Raw genomic sequence first — 21,657 nt, forward strand, 5'->3', positions numbered from 1 at the left:
TGCTCAGGCTGGTCTTGAACTCCTGAGCTCAAGCAATCCACCCACCTCGGCCTCCCAGAGTGCTAGGATTATAGGCGGGAGCCACCGCATCTGGCCCCAAACCATTAATTTGTTAAAGATGCAATATCTGTGAAGTACAATAAAGCGAAGCAAAATAAAGCTAGGCATGCGGTAGTCTATTTACACAAATTGTTGACACTTCTAATATTATCCCCTTCTGAAGTTTGTGAGAAACTCTTTTCATTGCTCATTACTGCATATGTGGGTACGTGACCTGGAAATTCCATTAATCTCAGTGAATTTTGGTAAGATAAGGATATAATGCTTAAGTTACATTTTAGTGATTGCCGTTGTCTGGAGGATATATTGAAAGCCTAAATATTTAGGAGAGATTATAATATTCATATAATCACAGACTATCAGTAGAATATTTAAATATGCATAACATGAGCTATCTGAATCAGTAACAAATAAAATCTCTAAACTATAAGCTTTTCACATTCTAATCCTTGTGTCTCTTTTTAACTATTTAAAACTATTGCAAATTGTTTTACACATATTGTGATTGTTTGGATCCAGATCAAAATGTGGATGTTTACAACATGATTAGCCAGGGTCGGCCTATTTTGTTGGCTAGATAGACACAGGTATCGCTATTTTCAGACTGAGAATGATGGCAAAAATTGTTACTAGCCAGATCCTGAGGATTTTCTATGATCTTAAATAAAAAAGGCACAGCAAAATCTTAAAAATATGTTAAGTCAAACCAGATGTAGAGAGATTTTGTTAAAATGTCAAAACAGTAATGTAAATGGTTAGTTTCATTGTTTAAGTAATAGTTAAATTTTAGACATTAAAATAACATTGAGACTGAAGTATAATATAAACTCCCCAGGAGAAAAAAAATTAAGGCAAGGATTTTATACTTTTAATTGAAACCTGTTCTATTTTATTAATTGTAATAAAATTATATCCTATCAGGATTTCCTCAGCCCCTTTACTTATTTGCCTTATTGTCTGAAGCAAGACAGAACTATAATTTTCTAAATGCCCTCATATTGTGAATATTTTTTGAAATGAAATGAACTGATATTTTGGATTGCTACTTTATAAATTGATCAGAGCTTTATTAAGTATCTTTGCTAATTATCAAAGTTCAGCTTTCATGAACTGGGGATTCAATTGTTGTCATGTCTCTTTATTTTTCTATTCTATTGAATTAAACATCTATTAAAAGAAATTACCGTTTGCTTCATGGTATTAATGCCTACACCTTGTTTATATGAAATAACCCCATATAAACCAACACAATCTTTCTTATAGATTAAAATTTGCTTTTTATTCTGTTTTATGATGCATTACCAATCTCTATCCAAATCTGTTATTTGGTGAGGAACATGCTTTTTATTAAATTATGTTGTCATAGTAATGTAAATATCTCCACTATTTCACCAATCTTTCTAAAATACTGCATTTATTCTGCTCTTTTGCTCTTTCGACATTACTCTCCATGGCTTTCTGTTGGCCTCAGAACAAATCAGGAATCTAGAATAACGTGAACTTAAAGACTCGTCCCCATCTCTTCTTCATCTCTCATCTTTCTCTTCTTCATCTCTCATCTTATCCCTGATCACTCATCAACAATCTTCTCGAGCCAAATAACATGTTACCACGTAGAATCACTCCTCCTTCTTTCCCAATCCTATTCACTTTTCATTGTTCCAGCTTTTATGTCTGTGCAGAGAATTAGCTGAGAACTTAGAGGTGCAAATAGTCATTTATTGTGCTAATTCTGTGGGTCAGAAATTTGAATCAGGCACAGGGGGACAGATTGTGTCTGGTCCACAATGTCTGGGGTATTAAAGCTGAAGACAAAAGTCATATGGAGACTACTTCCATCACAAATTTAGGGAGTGAGCCTGGCTGGTGGCCTCAGTTTCTCTTCACAGGGGCTCTCCATGAAGGTGTCTTCATGCGACATTTCTTCATGGGCTAGTTTCTTACAGCACGCTGGGTGCTTGGGGTAAAGACATGTGGAAGCTGTGTCCCTACTTATAACATAATGTCACAGCCTATTCATCTTCAAGGGAGAAAGTAAGCAGAGTTGATCTCTTGATAAAGAGCATATAGAACAAAAATACTTGCTGTCGTGGCCATTGTTGGGCATTATGATGTACCGAAGTCACAGACTACAGTGTATATCTCATACGGTCTTTAAAGCTTTCTCAGACTATGTTATAGGCCCTCCCAACCTATCCCCAGTAGGACCTCTTCTACTCTGTACTCTTATTTACAACCGGGGTACTCTTTTGAATTGTTGACATTCCAAGCATATCTGTTTTTTCTCCCCAACACTACTGCAGATTCCTTCAAAGCAAGGACCTCACTCCCCACAGGGGAGTCAGATGTGTATTTGTGTTTTCCCGCATGATCTAGCACAGGGCTTTGGTCTTAGTAGGTGCTCAGTAAACATCTAGATCAGTGATTCTCAAACTTCCTAATGTTGTGGCCCTTTAATACGGTTCCCGTAGGTCATGACCCACAGGTTGAGAACCACTGATCTAGATTAAAGTCAGATGGGTTTAAAATGAAATGAAAGAGTTGGATTTTAGGCATTGTAAATGAATATGTTAGTCTTTGTAAATGAGGGGAATAGGTGGGGGGAGGGAAAGTAGATCCAATACTATAGAAATAATTGAGCAAAGATCACAAGTTAAACATAAATAAATGCCTTTGGATGGAATGAAACATGTAATTTTAAATGTTCGTAAGGCATATGGCAATTAACGGGGTGTACTTTTTTGAATCTTTGATATTTAGTTTTTAATTTAATATGTATTTTAAAATCACTTAATTCAAATTACACTAATTCAAAAGTATTAAATTTAATTCTGCAGGCATTTAGTTGAGTTGATAAGACCAATGGGCCAGTAACAGTAAATATTATAATATTTTATATTTTTCAAATGTGTGTAGCCATATTAAGCGTTCGTGTTTTGATTAATTTAGTTTTTATTTCTTTTTTAAATTAAAAAATTCATGCTTATTGCAATAAGCCAAGATACATAGAGAAAAAAATGATAGCTTTTTGTCTCCCATTCCCATACCGAGGATACCAATTTTGGTTATGTTTTCACATCTTTCTCCATGCTCCATTTGTATACTTTCCACTGCTTACATATTATTACTTATATTTATTGTTCATGCCATAATTTATTATTCTTAAATTTGTAAGGTTTATGGCTATGTCAATGGTAATTTCCCTGTGTGATGGTTATGGGATCTGATTGTTAGTTATTGCTTTAAGAGGCTAATTCATAGACTTTGTGGCAAATTGGTGAATTTGATATTTTAATTCAAAGTTGATTTTGTTATTAATGTAGGAAATAAAGTCTCGACAGGGTGTGTTAAATTTTTCTGCTGGGCCTACTGCTTTGTTCATTTGTTCACATTATGAGAACATATGGTAATAATATGATAGAACTACACAAAGCATTATAACTAATTAAAACACCTATGCTAACCAAATAACATTCTAAGGCCTCAGCCTTGTTAAATTGTTCTGAAGAATGTATGTAATTTGTACTTTACTGCACATTGTAAAATTTCATACACTGAAAATTATTTAGACATAAAATTTTTATGTGCAAGGTAAATTTGCTGTTCAAATTCTCCCTAACCTCGGGGATATTTGAAAAAGAATTGAATGAAAGAGAATAAGGATTGGTCAAATGAAAATAGTAGAGTTCAGAGTTCCTGACTCTCCATAGTCGCTCATTTATCCAAGTCCTGTTATGTGACTTAATTAAACTTGTACCTAGTTACAATATGACACGGAGAACTATTTTTCTTTAGCTACACTGGTATTGTTTTTTTATTTCCAACATTAATTTATATACTATAACTGTATATGTAATCACAACTTATCTGAAGAACTAAAACCAGGCTTGATAGCATATTCAAAGTTACATATTTATATCTGCCAATTATGTGTTTAAGATGGCTGATCACACTGAAGTGATGAAAGGCATTCGTCAATATCCAGGAGTTCGATACCCTGTCCTTACTCCTAACCTTCAGGGGTTTCATCGTGCTGTAAGTGTGCTACTAATTTTTCTAAAGTGCCTCTTATTGTTTTAAAGATCTTCACAAAGTTAAAACGTTGGCATACTTAACTGACTTACAATCTCAGATAAATATTGCTACTGTGCTTATATATTAACATGGATACATAGAGCTTGACATCCTCACAGTATTGTTAGGGACCAAAGTGCCCTACAATAAATGGCTCTTTCAGTTTAACCATTCAAGAATCAAAGCATGAAATATTCTTGAATGGTTAAACTGAAAGAGCCATTTATTGTAGGGCACTTTTTCCGGGCGGTGCCTGTGGCTCCAAGGGGTAGGGCGCCAGTCCCATATGCTGGAGGTGGTGGGTCCAAGTAAAAAAAAAAACAAAAACAACTATTTGGGTGGCACCTGTGGCTCAGTCAGTGAGGTGCCGGCCCCATATACCGAGGGTGACGGGTTCAAACCAAGCCCCGGCCAAACTGCAACCAAAAAATAGCCAGGCGTTGTGGTGGGTGCCTGTAGTCCCAGCTACTCGGGAGGCTGAGGCAGGAGAATCTCTTAAGCCCAGGAGTTGGAGGTTGCTGTGAACTGCGTGAGGCCACGGCACTCTACCGAGGGCCATAAAGTGAGACTCTGTCTCTACAAAAAAAAAAAAAAAAAGAAATACAATTCTCCATTTTGGTAAAAAATTTTCTAAAGTGTATTTGTGCTTCCATGTTAACTAATTTAGAGTAAAATGTAAACATTTCTCCTGTGATATTATAATATATAATTGTAATTATTACTAAATTCATAATTATTTTTGTGATGTTTTTTGGTCCACTTTTTCTTTCTGTTATTTTCTCCTTCTGGGTGAAGCTAATCTTTGTCATTGTACCTGCCTTCTGTGACTTTCCTTATTTTCCTTCTAGTTTGTTTCTTCTGATCCTATGTAACTAAAGATTTTATATGATCTAAATGAAAGCTTTAATAATTACACATACAAGAAGACCACTTCAGTTTTAAGTAACAGCTTAAGACATTAGGCTTATGTGGGGTATGGCAAGGATTTTGCAGCATTTGTTTCTATCTTTGAGACTGTGTTGAATAGTGTTGAGGTTGTGGCCTACTTAGTGTATCACCTGTAAGGGGATCTTTCTAGAATCATGTGTGGGTTTTTTTGTTTGATTTGGTAAAAATCGTATTGCATTGTAAAGAAAGGAGGCATTTAAAGAAATTGCAAAAGTTGCCATCATCTAGTCCTAACAAAACAGAGAATGTTTCCACCTTGAAGAAGACAGGGAGAGGACAGTTTCGTGTTAGCCTAGAAGGGCAGGCAAAGGGGTAAAACCCATCTCCACGTGGATGGCAGCCAGTTCTCTAATCAAACACAGGTCAGGAATGTTTCCTACCTGTGAAGATAGGTATATGTAGTACATATTTAACTATGTAGCACACATATTTAACTTCTTCATGCCACAAGTTTTTCATCTGAAAAAAAAAGGCATCATTGTGCTTAGTTTACAGAGTTGTTCGTGGATTACAAAAAATACATATATAATACAAAATACTAAACACAGTACTTCCAAATAGCAGGTGTTCACTAGTAAGATTTTTTATTTTATTTTATTTTATTTTTTTGGCCGGGGCTGGGTTTGAACCCACCACCTCCAGCATATGGGACCAGTGCCCTACTCCTTGAGCCACAGGCGCCGCCCCACTAATAAGATTTTTATTTTAGAGGTTAAACATTTTAGAAGCCAATTTCTTTTTCATGTTGGAAAAAGACAACATAGTTTTGTTTTGTTTTTTCTTGTTGTATTAATAGGGGATCAGTGAGAAGGGAAAACCCAGGCAGAGTGCTACAGGTGCATTAACAGAAAGCCTTAAAATCCACCTAAAAAAGTAGAAGGCTTGACATTTGAAAGCAAGTCACCGGCAAAGCCTGGGGGAAGGAAATAAAGTTGAGGACGGCAACAAAAGGGAAATTGATTGAATCATTAATGTTTTGGATTTAAAGACTGGCAAGAAGATTCAGACATTAGGCATACAAGAATAAGGTCGTGGCGTCAGGGTACGAAATGGTGAAAGCCTGATTAGGAGGCAGGAGGATAATTCGGGACGAAATCTAAATGATGAGTTGGAAAAATAGTTTTCTGTTGGAATGTAGGAAGAGAAGAAAAATGGAAAATGTTTACTATCGTTTACTTTAATAATTGGTTTGAAAATTATGCCTTTAATGGGAAAGAAAGCTTTTATAGGTGGGCTAGTGTTTTCCATACTTAGTGTTAAAGTATTTCTGAAGACAATATGTAATTTATGAAAGGCAAAATTAAATCGGAACATCATCACTGTGTTTTCCATGCCCCATGGGCTTTGGGTAAAAAAGTCTGTGGAATTATCCTATTATGAAATATTTTTACATTTGAAAAGTGTGTCTGGGACAAGATGAGAGGAATTCAATTTTAAATTATGAAGAGAATATTAAAGAATACCAGTATGCCTTTGGAGTAGCTCATCTTTCTTCTATTGCTTTCATTTATATTTTAAAATGTATTAGCTTTGGGCTTTAAATTATATTTTTCAGGTTGCTGCTGGAGCCACCGAGATATCAGTTTTTGGTGCTGCATCTGAGTCCTTTAGCAAGAAGAATATTAACTGTTCCATTGAAGAGAGCATGGGAAAGTTTGAGGAGGTGGTTAAGTCTGCAAGGCAGATGAATATTCCAGCACGAGGGTACTAACGAAATCCCGTCAATTCTGTTTGTTAATATCTGTGTTAAAGCTTCCTTAGGACATATCTGCATATTCTTTCTTCATTTATAAAAATACACATAGAGTATTTTATTTGTCTTTTATTAATTATGGAAATCACGATGTGATCACATCGAGTTAATGTCATTAGCAATTACTGGCATGTGACTCCTTGTGGAATGCGGAAATCAGAGGGACTAGATAGCACAGCTGGCATCATGAACTTATTTATACTGAAATCACTCGTATGCAACCTCTTTTGATCTCAGCTTAGTGTGCATTGAAATATCATCATAAATTCCTGAAAAAGAATTATCTCCTGTGGTTTTCAAATCTTGTTTTTTTAAAAACATGCCTTTTTTTCTCACAAGATCATTTTATGTATAACTTCAACAGAATGTGTCAAACATAGAATCAAACCTTTGAGCTGCTCTGGGAAGTTGAGCCCTCATGTTACCCATCCGATGCCTCCCTCAAGAGCTGATATCCTCACGTTCTCTGTGTGGGCACAAAGTATCTCCTTGGGACCGTGCACAACATTGTTTAAAAATACTTAAAAAAATCCAACGTGAAAGGCAAATACGAATAGTCTTTCAGCTCTTCTCTATATTAGGCACTACATTACTTATATATCATGTATTTGTGTAAACTCAGTTGTATCAGGTGTACGGGAGATTTGTCTGTTTCTCCTGGCCGTGTCTTTTCCTTGTAGAAACTGCATTGCTCCTGGCCCGAACGATCAGCTTTTTATTCCAAGTGATCCTGATTCTAGGCTTCCGAGGAAGAAAAATGGACCCAAGATCCACAAAACTAATTTTCTCTCTGAATAATTTAGAAAGGAATACCAAATATAGTTACCTAAGATGAAAGATTAATGTTTGCCTCTGAGTTCCCTAATTTGGAATTTCTAAGGTAGAACAAATGCAAATCCATGACAAGAAGAAAGCAGTAGAGAGCAGAAATGGGAAAAGTAGGAGGCTCTTCGTAGTGAGGAGAGAGACGTGGGGAAGAAGAGAGAGGAAGTCGGCCTTGGTTCTTAACAGTTTCCAGGACCAATAGATGCAACATGTTTTACAATCCAGCCTCTGTTCTGTAAAACATATGATTAATTCTTGTCCCTGAAGGAAGAATTTGCTTCTAAGACATTAGCTAATTTTCTATTGATTTATAAATATGGAGATGTGATGAATATACCATATCATCCTAACCAATCTAAGGGAAGCCTGAGTGTTGGGAATGCATTTAGGTTCAGACATTCCCTTTAGTTGAGCAAAATTCACCCTGGTGGGAAAAGATTCGATAGTTAGTGAAAAAGACATGTGAGTCATTTTAAGTGAAGGTATTACAAGGAGACTGGAATTTAATCAAGGTTGTATGGAGAATTGGAAGATTTAGACTATATAATAGTGAACTACTTGGCTGTGTTTTTTTTTCTTTTCCATTCTCCATTTAGTTTTCCACCACGCACAGTAAGTCTTCAACATAAGTTTTAGAGATATGGAATCATTTTTGTCATTAAAATAGATATATATCTTATCAAGCTGAAGTTCCTAAGCCCCAGGCCCAGTCGGTGCTAGTCTGTGGCCTCTTAGGAGCTGGTGTGCACAGCATTACCACCTGAGCTCCATCTCCAGGCCCTTCCCTGGGCTGAAAGCTGGATGTAAAGACAAGTCGTACATAGTCAGCGTTTATCATCTCATCTTTCTTTTATAAAATAGCAATCAAGAAATCCTAAATTTTCCTTAACACTCACGTGTTTGACAATTAGTATTACCCCATCAGAAAACAAAACCAAAAACAACTTCTAAACATGCTGTGACTTAAGAAGTTCTCCAGGCTTTGATGAAAGGCTAAGAACATGAGATGAATAAGAAGTGACCCACAGTAAAACCCAATCCGTAGAATATGGTGGAGACTTCGTTGTAGAATTATGCTGTAGACAAATGTGCATTTTCCGCCGTGGATTTTGTTCCTTTGGAGTGCAAGTCCTAAATTTTCTGAAATATTTTTAGAAATATGCCTTTCTTTCCTGTACATTCACTAGTTATTTGTACAGTTAAAATTAGGAGAGATCACAAGTTATTTATGTGCTTGAAATTATCTTCCTCCTCCCCCAAATTTAAATAAAATTTTATTTTTACTGCCATTCTAGATTTTGGGCATTCACTATTATAAGCTGTACTGATACTGATTCCAGGAAAAGAGCCACACTCCACTAGTTGGAAGGAGAGGAGATGCATCAGCGTGTCTGGCACGGCAACAGCTGCTTCAACGTGCACTTGATAATAATCCAAAAAATTTATGTCATCAGCTGTTAAAGTCAAGGCCATAAAGTAGTACCCATTTTATAAATGCTCACTAAAACTGCTTACATTTTTTATAAATATAGTAAACTTTCATATGGTCTAAATAGTAGCTTTTACTGGTGTTATGAAGGCTATTGTTCAGTTCCCCCACCACCAAAATAGACACATCACATGCATGTGTACATGTTTTTTTTTTTTGCTCAGAACTTTACATAACATCTGGGACACATTGTGAAAAGATACTGTGCCAAATCAGGGACATAAAATGCAGAGTCAGCTAACTCCTGCCACATATACATTATCCACGAATGGACAGTGAAATGTCTACAGTTGGGATTGCATTCTTTAACATGCAATTCATAGGACATATGTTTTCAAAATCTAGGTTGTTTTTCTATAATATCTCTAAATTGTAAAAGGTTAAGAAGTCAAAGAAAAATAAAAGCCTGTCAATGTAACCATTTTCCTTTTATGAATGTCATTTATTAAAGAAGCCTCTATCGGTTTGCCAGGGTCCTTTTGTGATTGAAGTACTTGAAGATATGAACTAGTGCTCTAATACATAAGATATTAAGGATTTTTTTTTTTTTGTCTAAAGTATCAACTTTTTTTTATTAAAGTCGCATGAATTTCATGCTCACTCTGTGAGGATATTCATTTAAAAAGAAAATTATTAAAAGGTGGCATTTTTAATTTCACTGTTAAAATACTTATGTAAATGAATATTTTAAAATCACAGGTCAGCAGGACTTTATATCAAAGCATAAACTATGATAGTTGTTTTACTTGATTATACCTTACTCCTCTCTTAAAAACAGTCTAGAATGATTTGATTCAGGAGTAACCTTTGAAAGTCTGAGCCTACTGAAAGTTCAAAGAAATGTACTTTAATATTTTTCCTAGAAGCCAAACAAAATTATTCTTTCATTACTTAAAATATCACAAAATTCAAAAATATTTAGGGATGAATAGTAACTGTGGAATTTCTCTTCAAATTTCCAGAAAAAGAAAAGATGTGGAATAATGAGAATGAAGAGTAAATACAAATAATATAGATACCACTTAGGACTTTTAAATACTTAACAGAAAAGAAAATTATATGATATGATATGATGATATTTTACTTTACCCATAACTTTTTATAAAATGTAATTAATATTCATATTTGGGAAGAATCGAGGAGTCAGATTTTTCTAGAACGATAATAAATCTAGAATACTCATTTCTCTTTCTCTTCATCTACTGTTTCCCTTACCACCTACTATTTTCTTATCCACAACCAAAGGAAATCCAGTTAAAGGCTTCCAAAAGAGATGGAATCTTCTTACATTAGTGACCAGTTACTTTGGTGAAAGACTTTCAAGTTAGGAAATTCTTGTGTTTAATTGCTTTTTAATTGGTTGCCTTAATCTGTATAATTACTGTCCTTTAAAACAGTAATGCCATTAAATAAGGGCACATTAATAAAGGCATGGTCTAAGTTGGCATTGGTTTTCCCTTTGAGAGGTGATTTATAACACCATGTATTCATTCAAAACCTTGCAGTCTGCCTGCTGAGTTAGCCAAACCATCCAGGTCCCATTGTGCTGGGTTTGTGCCTGTCTCCTTGTCTAATACTGAATGTCATTGTGGACTCTGATCATGATGATGAAGGAATAGCAGTATTATTGAGTGAGATAAGGAGTCTCCTTATTTAGGGCTTCATTATTCAGATACACAGCAATTAGCAGCCATTGTTTTTCATGACCAATATGTCAAATAACTTCTTTTGGATAGTCTACCCCAATGGAATTCACTTGCATATATAAAATCATCTCTAGGAAACATTGTGCTGCCCATAAAAGTTCCTTTTCAAAGGAATAGAATAGTCCCTTTCTATTGTTAAACTGAGGCCTAGGTATTGGCCTGGAAGAACAATTCAAATCATCAATTATCAAAATATGGGGCATAAAATTCTAAAATGAGACATCTGTTAAAGCTATTTTCTTTCATACATATGGTTTGTTTAAGGGTTCATACATTTTTTAGCCTTATGTATTATTCTGGCACTGCTATTTTCCAGAATAACACATACCCACCAGCAGTTAATATGTGTAAGATGTGTTCGTGCAGCCATGTCTAAATAGCTGTCGTTTAGGGCTTTTGAGGAAAGAATGTGGTCTTTCATTTCTCATGAAATTTAGCAGTAAGGCTTTCTTCTTATTAATTATACTTTTGCTAGATCATACCTTGTCAAATAAGGGCAGGAAGTAGATTTGTAATCTATACAAATAATTTCCAAAAAGTTAATGGTGTGAAATTAATCCACATAGATTGTAGTTGTATGGTATGTGACTTAGAACTTACTGTCGCTTGAACGATCTAAAATTTTTTTCAGCGTGCTTTCTCTCTGCTTTTACATTATGTCAAGGTAAAACGGATATGCAACAAGGAGTGAATCTAAGAAATAAAGTATGAAAAGAGGTTATGTAACATATGAAACAGAAGAATGAACATTGGAACTTTTTAATTGGGAAGAAAAACATTATTTTTCAACTGAGCATTTACAAAAACACTTCAGAAATATTCATGTATGAAGTGAAAACATAAAGAATACCTGGAAAAAGTACTCTTCATTAAGTCCAGACATCCTATGCAATCCTGTATTTAATCTCATTTAACTCTTTCATGATAATTCAATAGAAAGTATACTGCATCTTAGACATTGTTAAATTATCAACTTTCAACCAAAATTCATTTAAAAGAGAAGAGAGACTGAGATGAGCCAAGCTGAGAGCTTTACCTATGGAAATAGCTAGTCAGATTTTCCCAAGTTATTGCTTGATATGTGCAGTGGTATTACATTAAAGTAAAACTAGTGGTGAAGGGTGGCAGTGGGGAGAATTCACGATTTGAAAATGTACAATGTACAGACATCTGGATTAAACAAGGTTACGAAGGTCCCGTAAGTGGAGTACTTCTTTATACCAGAGCTGGACAAGGGCTGTGTAACGCTGGGTTTCCAAGATTTATTGCTCTCTAGAATCCCCTTTTCACCAGTTATCTCACTTGGCTGGCCCTCTGCATTTCTTACTTCTGGACTCATCAATCAACTCTGCAGACAAATTACCTGAACGCTAGACATTTGAAGTGGACTGGCCAAGGAAACATTCTGATTTAAGTGTTACAACCAGATCACAAAAGGCAAGATTGATTGAGCTTCTTACAGCTGAATTTATCATTGAAGCTTTGTTTTTTGATTATCCCCCCCTCCCACAGGCATGCTATTGACATTTTTAAAAATGAAATATAATATATTGGAGCCATGTAGTCAAATGCTGTCCCATTTGTTTTAGGGTCTCTGAGATTTAAACGGATTATTACAACTCTGAGAACTTGCACTTGGGTGGAGGGAAGATAGTGTTTTAACCCCAGAACTATGAGGAAAAAATCTATTAAGCATTGGTTTGATTTGGTGAGAAAAGAGCAAAAGAAGACTATTTTGTACACGGTTATGCTATGTAAGAAGAAAGACTGTTTTACAAATTACACTGTAATTTGAAGACAGAGCAATGTAAATGACCATAAGCTTGAACCTAAAACATTACCTGAGGTGTCTGGCACAGATCATTATGAGAATATCTGATAGAACTGGGTCTAGATATTGAACTGGGTCTGGTCTGAGACCTGGGGGAAGCAGAGAGTTTGCTACTCAGGGGCTTGTTAGAATTGTCCCAAGGGATTTTGCAGTGGTGTCCCCTTATCTGGTAGAGATACATTCCACCTTCTATAGGGGATGCCCAAAACTGTGGATAGTACTGAACCTAATATATACCTTTCCCCCCATACATATATACCTCTAAAAAAAGTTTAGTTATCAGATGCAGCCTCTCTAGTAATTTTAATACTTTTAAGTCCAACCCTATTCCTGGATCTGTATAAACACCCTTTACTTGTACTAAATGGCACGGCCTCACCAGTTTCAGGAGATCCCTGGCGAAGTCTTAGTACAGGCTGAGTGATTTCAGGTATAACCTATTGTCTTCTTTCAGAGCACGTTTTAAGTTCACATGCTAATTTAATGCCTTTTTTATCTTACCAAGAGTTTACCATGCACTGTGGCCATAAATTTTGCAGTTTGATATGCAGCAACAAAACTATTATGAATTTTTTTCTCCTTCCCTTCTATTTCATGGATAGATGATTCATATTCTTACTATAGAGGTTAGCAGCCTCAGGATATGATTTTTTTTCCTGATTAGGTTAAGAACTTTCACCTTTTCACTTACCTTATAGCTTCGTTTGGGCATATCTGAATTTCCAGCCCCACACTTTGGTGCTGTCCTTAATTAAGGCCTAAATAATGGCCTTTCAGGCAGGGCAGGGAATCTTCAAAACAAGCAAAGTCCTCAGGAGACAGTGAAGAGAAATGTCAAGATATGTTCAGGTGATAAAAAGAAGTTTACTTTTATTGGAATAAAGGTTTTTGAGTGGCTATGGTCAAAGAAAGGTAGAAAATTAGATTGAGTTTCACAAATTGGTGAACTTGAGTGCCAGTTTATTTGGTAGAAAATGACAAGCCATTAAAGATTTTCAAAGTGAAAAGATATGCAGTCAGATCCATGCTGTAACAATATGATTTTGAGATTAGAAATGGAAGTAAAATTGGGTAACATGAGACTGGAAGCAAGGAGAACACACAGGAGAGGGCTCTCAGGGGCTGTTGTGTACCTGCAGGCTGCTGCTGGCAGAGATCACAGCCATGGAGGCTGTAGGGAAGGATTTAGCTAACCTTGGTTACTGAATATGTTCTTAAATCAAGTGTTTTAGCAGGAATGACCGTGAGAATAACTATATCATTTTTTAAAATGGCAAATGCAAGAGAAACAAGTTTGTGTAAAGGAAGAATTGATGAGCATCATTTCAGACATGCTTAGCTTAACATGCGGTGGAAATGCATCGAGCACTCAGTTTGTAACGTTCACACGGAGCTCTGACTTGATCCTGGAGTTACTTGTGCAAGGGTGGGAGAGACAGACTGTGGGGCATTGCTCTGACTTAGAACTCACCGTTCCTATTCCTGTTACAAACACATAAATATAACAGCTTTTAAAACATATTGCCAACCTCAAAAAAGAAAAGAAATTCCCCAGGTTTCCTCAAGAAAACGTGGCAGTCATGCAGGTTGATACTGCAGAGCACATGAGGGAATCTATCCCAGATACAATCTTCAGTGGCGTGGAAATGGAGTTTTAATGTCAATATGAGAAAAGATAGATATCTTGCTAATGCATGGATTTGGAACTGAGTATTTATGGAAATCTGGCAGAACCCCCATGCCAAGGCAAAGTCACTGGAACCTATGCCAGGTACAATTATGGGTTGTGGATTTATGACACATGAATATTGTGGAAATCTAAATTTAGAAATTAAGGTAAAAATTTGTTGAGGAAATGGAAAATTCCATAGAGTTAGGGCAGAAAGCAAGCACATTCCTTAATAGGGACATTTAAATAATTCAAGACTCTCATGAAACTTCTACAGAAACTGAAAAGGCATTCACAATAAAAACTATTAGACACATAGGGAAATAAATTACCTTAAAAGAAAATAAACAAAGGTAAAGAGGAAATGGAAGAACTTAGAAAAGAAGGTATAGGAACAATCTGAAAAGGAGATTGCAAATTAACTGCTTAAAACTTTTAATAGAAGAAAAGGAAGAACATAATTAAAAAGTATGGCTTTACATTTTGGCGATTGTGGGGGGAAGGAAAAGCAGAGAGAGGGAAGGAAGGAGGCGGGTGGGGCCTTGGTGTGTGCCCCACCTTCTGGGGGCAAGACATGATTGCAAGAGGGACTTTACCTAACAATTGCAGTCAGTGTAATCTGATTTATTGTACCCTCAATGAATCCCCAACAATTAAAAAAAATAAATTAAAAAAAAGTATGGCTTTACAAAAAAAGAATGAGGATTTTACAAAAAGAAACATTATTTATGTAAATAAAAATAGATTTATTAAAATAGAAGAATTAGTGTCTTTATTGGACATGAGATTACATGCAGTTTAAGGAGGAAATAGTAAGTTGGAGAAGAATTTGAGAAAGTTACAAGAATGAAGTCTAGAATAGAAATCTTGAAAGTGAAGTTAATAAAAAACGTCTCATAGAATTTCCCGATGGTGAAAACAGAAAAAATAGATATGGTAAATATGTTTGAAGAGCTGGTACCTTGAGAAAAGAATTGTTGTTAATATTGGAGAGATAGAGCAAGTCTTGAAATGCCTAATAGTAAAACATGTCTTAGTTACAAATACTAATATTGTTATTACAGTATTAATAATGTAATACTAATATTAGTATTTTTTAGAGATAACCCAAAAACAATAGAGAAAAAATCAGATTACTATATAGAAATTAGAATTAGAACTAATAGTAAAATTCTCACCAAGATTTGAGACCCTCTGTGAAATATGGTGTTTAAAATGCCGTGATAACCGTTGACATAGAATTCTATACTCCAACTATTATTCAAAAATGAAGGCAAAATAAATCCATTTTCAGAGAAAATAGTCTCCAAAATTCTACCACGAATCCTTCCTGATGTGTCTACTAAAGGATTCAGTTCAATCAAAAGGAGATTGAACCAGAAGTAAGGAATGAAATGATAAAAGAAATGGATTTTATTGATTCATGCCTTAGATTTATATCTTTTATCCATCTTGAATCAATTTTAGTGAGTGGAGAAAGGTGCAGGTCCGGTTTCAGTGTTTTATATGTGGATATCCAGTTCTCCCAGCACCATTTACTAATAGGGATTCTTTCCCCCAGTGTATGTTCTTGTTTGGTTTATCAAAGATCAGGTGGCTGTAATATTTTAGTTTCATCTCATGGTTTTCTATTCGACTCCAGTCTGTGTCTTTATTTTTGTGCCAATACCATGCTGTTTTGATCAATATGACCTTGTAGTACAGACTAAATTCTGCTAGGCTAATGTCCCCAGCCTTGTTTTTATTACTAAGAATTGCCTTAGGTATATGATTTTTTTTCTGGTTCCATACAAAATGAAGAATTATTTTCTCAAATCTTGAAAAAATTCCTTGAATAAAGTGTGGGGAAGATACTTGAAGATATCGGCCTTGGGGAATATTTTTTAAGGAAGACTTCCACGGCAATTGCAACAACAACAAAAATTAAAAATGAGACTTAATTAGACAGAAAAGCTTCTGTACAGCTAAAGAGACAACAACCAAAGCACAGAGACAACCATCAGAATGGGAGAGGATATTTACATATTATCAATTGGACAAAGCTTGACAACTAGAATCTACAGAGAATTCAAATTAAGCAATAATTGAAAGCCAACAATCCCTTATATCAATGGGCAAGTGAGATGAATAGAACCTTCTCTAAAGAAGACAGATGAATGGCTAACAAGCATATGAAAAAATGTTCATTAATCTGAATTATCAGAGAAATGCAAATCAAAACCATCCTGAGATATCATCTAATCCCAGTGAGATGGCCCACATCACAAAGACTCAAAGCTACAGCTGCTGGCATGGTTGTGGAGAGTAGGAGGGAACACTTTTACACTGCTGGTGGGACTTCAAACTAATACAACCCTTTTGAAAGGAAGTATGGAGAATCTTCAAAGAACTCAAACTAGACCTCCCATTTGATCCTGCACTCCCATTATTGGGCATCTAATCAGAAGAAAAAAATCATTTTATCATAAGGACATTTGCACTAGATTGTTGATTGCATCTCAATTTACAATCACCAAAATGTAGAAACAACCTAAATGCCCACCAATGCAGGAATGGATCCACAAGCTTTAGTATATGTATACCGTGGAATACTATACAGCCACTAAAAAGGATGTGACTTTACATCTTTTGTATTAATTTTGATGGAGTTGAACTACATTCTTAGGAAAGCATCACAAGAATGGAGAAGCAAGAATCCAATGTACTCAAATCTGATATGAGGACAATTGATGCTAGTACATGGTTGGGGGAGAAGGAATGCAGGAGGGGAGAGAGGGAGAGATGGAAAGGCGTGGAGGGCCATGGTGTGTGACGCACCTCTTAGGGGCCGGACGCTATTAATAAAGAGTCTTCACTCAGCAGACGCAAGCAGTACAACCTGGCTTATTGTACCCTCAGTGATTTCTCAACACTTAACAGAAAGAATAAAAAGAAATAGAGAAATTGGAACTTGGGGCTTCAGAAAAGCAGAAAATTATTTGGCATAGGTCTGTGTGAATTTAATCTCCAGCCAGTCAAAGATGGATAAAAATATTGGGGCACAGGAATAGTGAGACATTCCTGAAATGAGGTAATGGTGGGTCTGTGTCACAACACTTTTTGCATAAAGGAATCAATATGTCAAGCTGGGTGGACCAATATTGTGAATAGTCAACTGATTTTCAATCTTGGCAGAATAAGAGAACTTGAAAAATTAAAAAAATATATATTGGCAGTTAGATTCCATTCCCTGAGTTTCTGCTTTAATTGATATGAAGGGTGTCCTAAGCATTGGTTTTTATTTATTAAGGTCCCAGTCTGATTCTTCTCTGTAGCCAAGGTTGAGAACCACTATAATAGATTGTTAGGGAAGAACAGAAGTCCAGACTCTGGCTTTAGTCACTTGGTAACACAGATGGAAGCTCCTTTTCAAGATGGTGGAGGCATCCTTCATACTCAGGAAAAGTGGCTTAACTTTCTGAGCAAGAGTTGGCCTGCTTTTTCTATAAAGGCCCAGACTATAATATTTTAGGTGTTAGGGTCAGATGGTCTCTTGCAGCTACTCAACTCTGCTGTTATAATATAAAAGCAGCAATAAATAGTATGTAGAGAGATGGACATGGCTGTGTTCCAACAAAATGTTATTCACAAAATAGTGATGGGCAGGAGTGGGCCTATGGGCCTTAGTGGGCCTATGGGCCTTAGTGGGCCAACCCCCACTTGGAGTGTTAAAGTACAGTTAAGGAAATGCAGTGAGAACCATGACCTTCGCCTTGGAGAAAGTGGCCCCAAGTGTGACTAGGCCAGAGAAGTGCAACCCGGTCGGAAGACTGGGAAACCATAAACCTGGAAGAGTTTGAGGAAAACTTTGGAAGAGTTGAGGAAAGAGTTGAGGAAAGAGTTGAGGAAAACTTTGAGTAAATAAAGATGCCTGTGTAAGAGTTAAGGTTCTGACAATAAGTGGGTAGCTGTAGACAAGTGGTAATTTGAGGATGAGGGAGAGGTTAGCTTGTTTTGTTTTGTATTTGTTGCTTTATGTTGTTTTGTCTGTCACATCAAGAGCTAGAGTGTAGAAATGGATGCCTTGGATTTTCTGTTTACTCACATCTGGATGTGCTGTGTTTGGAAACAGTGTGCTCATATTTTTAGCGTGTTGCTGTAATCGCTGCATGTATAGTAAGAATTTTTTCTCTTTAGCCATTCTTAGCCACAAAAGAACATTTTCTTTTCACACATCTTGATTAAATTTAGGCAGATTATCTAAACAATAATCTTAGGTTACAGTAAGTAGGAGAATAGGAAGATGGGTTTCCTATCAAGCATAACTTTCAAATTTTACTTGAATTTGTCTGATTTTTACCTTCCCTGTCCTCATAACTACTTGAATGGATTATGGAATGACTTTTTTATTTTGACACCAAACGTGACTTTTATTTACATTTTAACGCATTTATAATTTCTGTAACCTAATTTGGTTCCATCTTAAAATCAATGGATATATATATATACTGAATCACTGAATATGTATTTAATTTTCTACTTCAAAGGATGTTATGAAATTCATAGTGTATCTTCCTGGCAATAGCATCTTAGAATCAAAGAAATATTATTTTCTTTTATGTTCCTTTTTTTTTCTTTCCTTCTTTTTATTTTATTTTATTTATTTATTTATTTTTGCCTGCATTTTTTTTTTTTCTGGCAACTATTTTCAGTGTTCCCATGGAATTATATTTCTGGGAAACAAATCTGATCTTGTTACTGCCCTACCTAATAATTTTGAGTGCTTCAAAATAATTTTGAGTGATGTCAAAGTCCAGACTCCTTGGCATGGCATTCAAAGGCTTTGCTATCTAAAGCCTTTCACATTTTGGCCCAACATACTGGATCTCCAGTCTCCTTCCCCACCATTCCTCTCTCCCTCATGTGGCTTGCTTCATTCCTAACCAGCAGACATATGATGCATTATTTTAATATAAGCATTATAAAACTCTCTGAGGAAAGTTTAATAAAATGGGATTGGTGTTGAGCTGAAAATTGCTAAAACAGGCTTTTCCTAAAGCTTAATCATTTAAGATGGGAAGGATCATTGTCTTTGCAGGAAAAACTTGATTTTTTATATTAGAGTGAGTTGCTGAAGAAGCTTGTAGAATGTCTTTATTCGGAGACTTTTAAAATACGCTAGACATTCTTCTGTTCTGAATGATTTAGATAAACCCATGAGAAATAAATAAGGTACACTCTGAGGTTATGCCCAGTTCTAAGAGTTTTGTGTGATTAATAACTTTATCTAAATTAGGCCAAAACATCCAGATGGGACGAAAGAGAGAAATGTAGTAAGTTTTCTACATTCTCTCTCTCTTCTTTCTCTCTGTTTCTCTCTCTCTTTCAAAGACCTGGATGTTTAACTGTTGACTGTATGCAATTATTTAAATAAAACAATATATTTCACTGGGTATATTCTGTCGTTAATGTTACTATGTTGCTATAGTATGAAAAACTTCACAAGATAATCACTTATCATTGTATTCCCATCTGCCATGAAATAACATATATTCACTTGCAATTATTAGAAAGATAAAAGTGTGCGTTAATTGAAAATTTTCCCAAATTGTTTTCATTTGGTATAAGTATAAAATAATAATGAAGGAATTGTGCAAGTCAATGTTCTTGATGCATTTTTTGGCGAATTCTTTATTTTTACAAAATAGAAATTAGGAAATGGCCTATCCACCACACACATATTTATAAAACTCTGTATTTTTAATTTAGGTATGTGTCTTGCGCCCTGGGCTGTCCATATGAAGGAAGCATTACTCCACAAAAAGTGACAGAAGTAAGCTACATCTCTGGCCTTGTTGGTTTATGGTAAAATGATGTATATTACAAATATTTTTAAAAGTATGCTATTTTTTTTACTTTTATTGCATCTGTATAATAAAGACTACAGAGAGCCATAGAACCAGATATAATCCCTGAAGACATGTTTGGTCACTTAATAGTTTCATTTTAACACTAAAGACTAACATGTTGACTGTCACTTTCACAGTTAGAAGACAGTTGAGTTTTACCATGTGGGTGATCAGAGACAGAGGGATAGAAACTTTTGTTTTTATGTGGCTATAACACAATGAGTGACTTTTCTGCTTTCTAGAAGAATGGCGGGGCATAGAAACTTAGATTTTGTAGTCTTCACTTGCCTGGCAGATTCTACCGTTAATTCACCTTCATAATTATATATGATTCTATTGTTAATTCACCTTCATAATTATATACTCTTTTCTTAAAGAATACCTCCAAAAGAGTGTTTACGTGCACACACTTAAACTTCATCTCGGTTGCTTAGGTAGTGGCCCTTCTTTTTCTCCTGAATACTTTGGCACTCAGGGTACACACTGCTTCGTTATTTTTGTTGTTTTGTGATCTTGGAGGTATGACTGCTGTGATTAAGTTGCTGTTATTCCAGAGCTATTTTACAGCAAAAGATTGTAGTCAACCAGGACTTTATTATTGATGTTTATTTTCTACGTCTAGTCCTTGATTATTACAATAATTTGTACCAAAAGTACAAAATACTCTCTCTTTGAGATTATAATTAGACTGTCTCAGAAATTCATTTGTACATAAGTTGTATTAATTGTATATGAAGTATATTCATTGTATATATAGTATATTGCTGTGTTTTTAAGGTTGTTAATTTTGACAAAACTAGTAACATGGTACTGCAGCGGTGAAGACGGCGTTATTAGAAAACCCACACTGGGGCAGGATAAGCTCACAGGTCAGCTGCAGCCTTTTCTCTCTTTTCTCTTTAATTCATTCATTTGAATTTCTCACTGCAGATTTTTTAAATGAGAGATATCCTGTCATTTATTATTTAAACAAGACCATTGGACGGAGGCAGAAACACTATGGAAAATGAAGCTTAGATGTTTTAGTCCTTCACTTGCATTCTTAATTGTATTTTTTTCTTAAAAAATACCTCCTAAAGAGTGTAAATTCAGGCCCCACAAGACCCCCCAAGACTTGGACCCACCTTGCGTGACACCAGATTTCTTGGTTCTCTTCCTTTTGCTCTGCGACCACAGATGAAGCCCACACATGCTGGGCTTCTCCATCACTGCCCTGATGCCTGACGTCCTGCTGAGGAGTCTTGGAACAGGCAGCGTGCAAGCATTATGGTGATTTCATGACCAGCAACCTTAAAGCAAAAGGACCATTTGTGCTATTCTGATACATTTTGTGGTCAACTCACTCTCTTCTCTCTGAAAGTACGATTTGAAACTATTCACGTCCCACCTCAATTTCTGCTTTCTCCTCACATCG

At 35.6% G+C, this 21,657-nt stretch overlaps 1 protein-coding gene across 4 annotated transcripts in view; it reads left to right on the plus strand.

The window, feature by feature from the left end:
• HMGCLL1 (3-hydroxymethyl-3-methylglutaryl-CoA lyase like 1) overlaps nucleotides 1-21,657 on the plus strand; it is a 145,662-nt gene that overhangs the window by 61,453 nt on the left and 62,552 nt on the right. For 2 of the 4 annotated variants that reach the window (XM_053603410.1, XM_053603411.1), the window contains 3 exons: nucleotides 4,000-4,095; nucleotides 6,638-6,786; nucleotides 20,104-20,167. The exons of 1 other annotated variant lie outside the window; for it this stretch is intronic. In XM_053603410.1, the coding sequence (XP_053459385.1) occupies nucleotides 4,000-4,095; nucleotides 6,638-6,786; nucleotides 20,104-20,167 (309 nt within the window). Of the gene's footprint in view, nucleotides 1-1,540; nucleotides 1,674-3,999; nucleotides 4,096-6,637; nucleotides 6,787-20,103; nucleotides 20,168-21,657 lie in introns of those variants that run through there. One more of the 4 variants, XM_053603412.1, reaches the window with a different exon arrangement.

This window comes from Nycticebus coucang, chromosome 9 (genome assembly GCF_027406575.1).
Source record: "Nycticebus coucang isolate mNycCou1 chromosome 9, mNycCou1.pri, whole genome shotgun sequence".
NCBI classification, from domain to species: domain Eukaryota; kingdom Metazoa; phylum Chordata; class Mammalia; order Primates; family Lorisidae; genus Nycticebus; species Nycticebus coucang.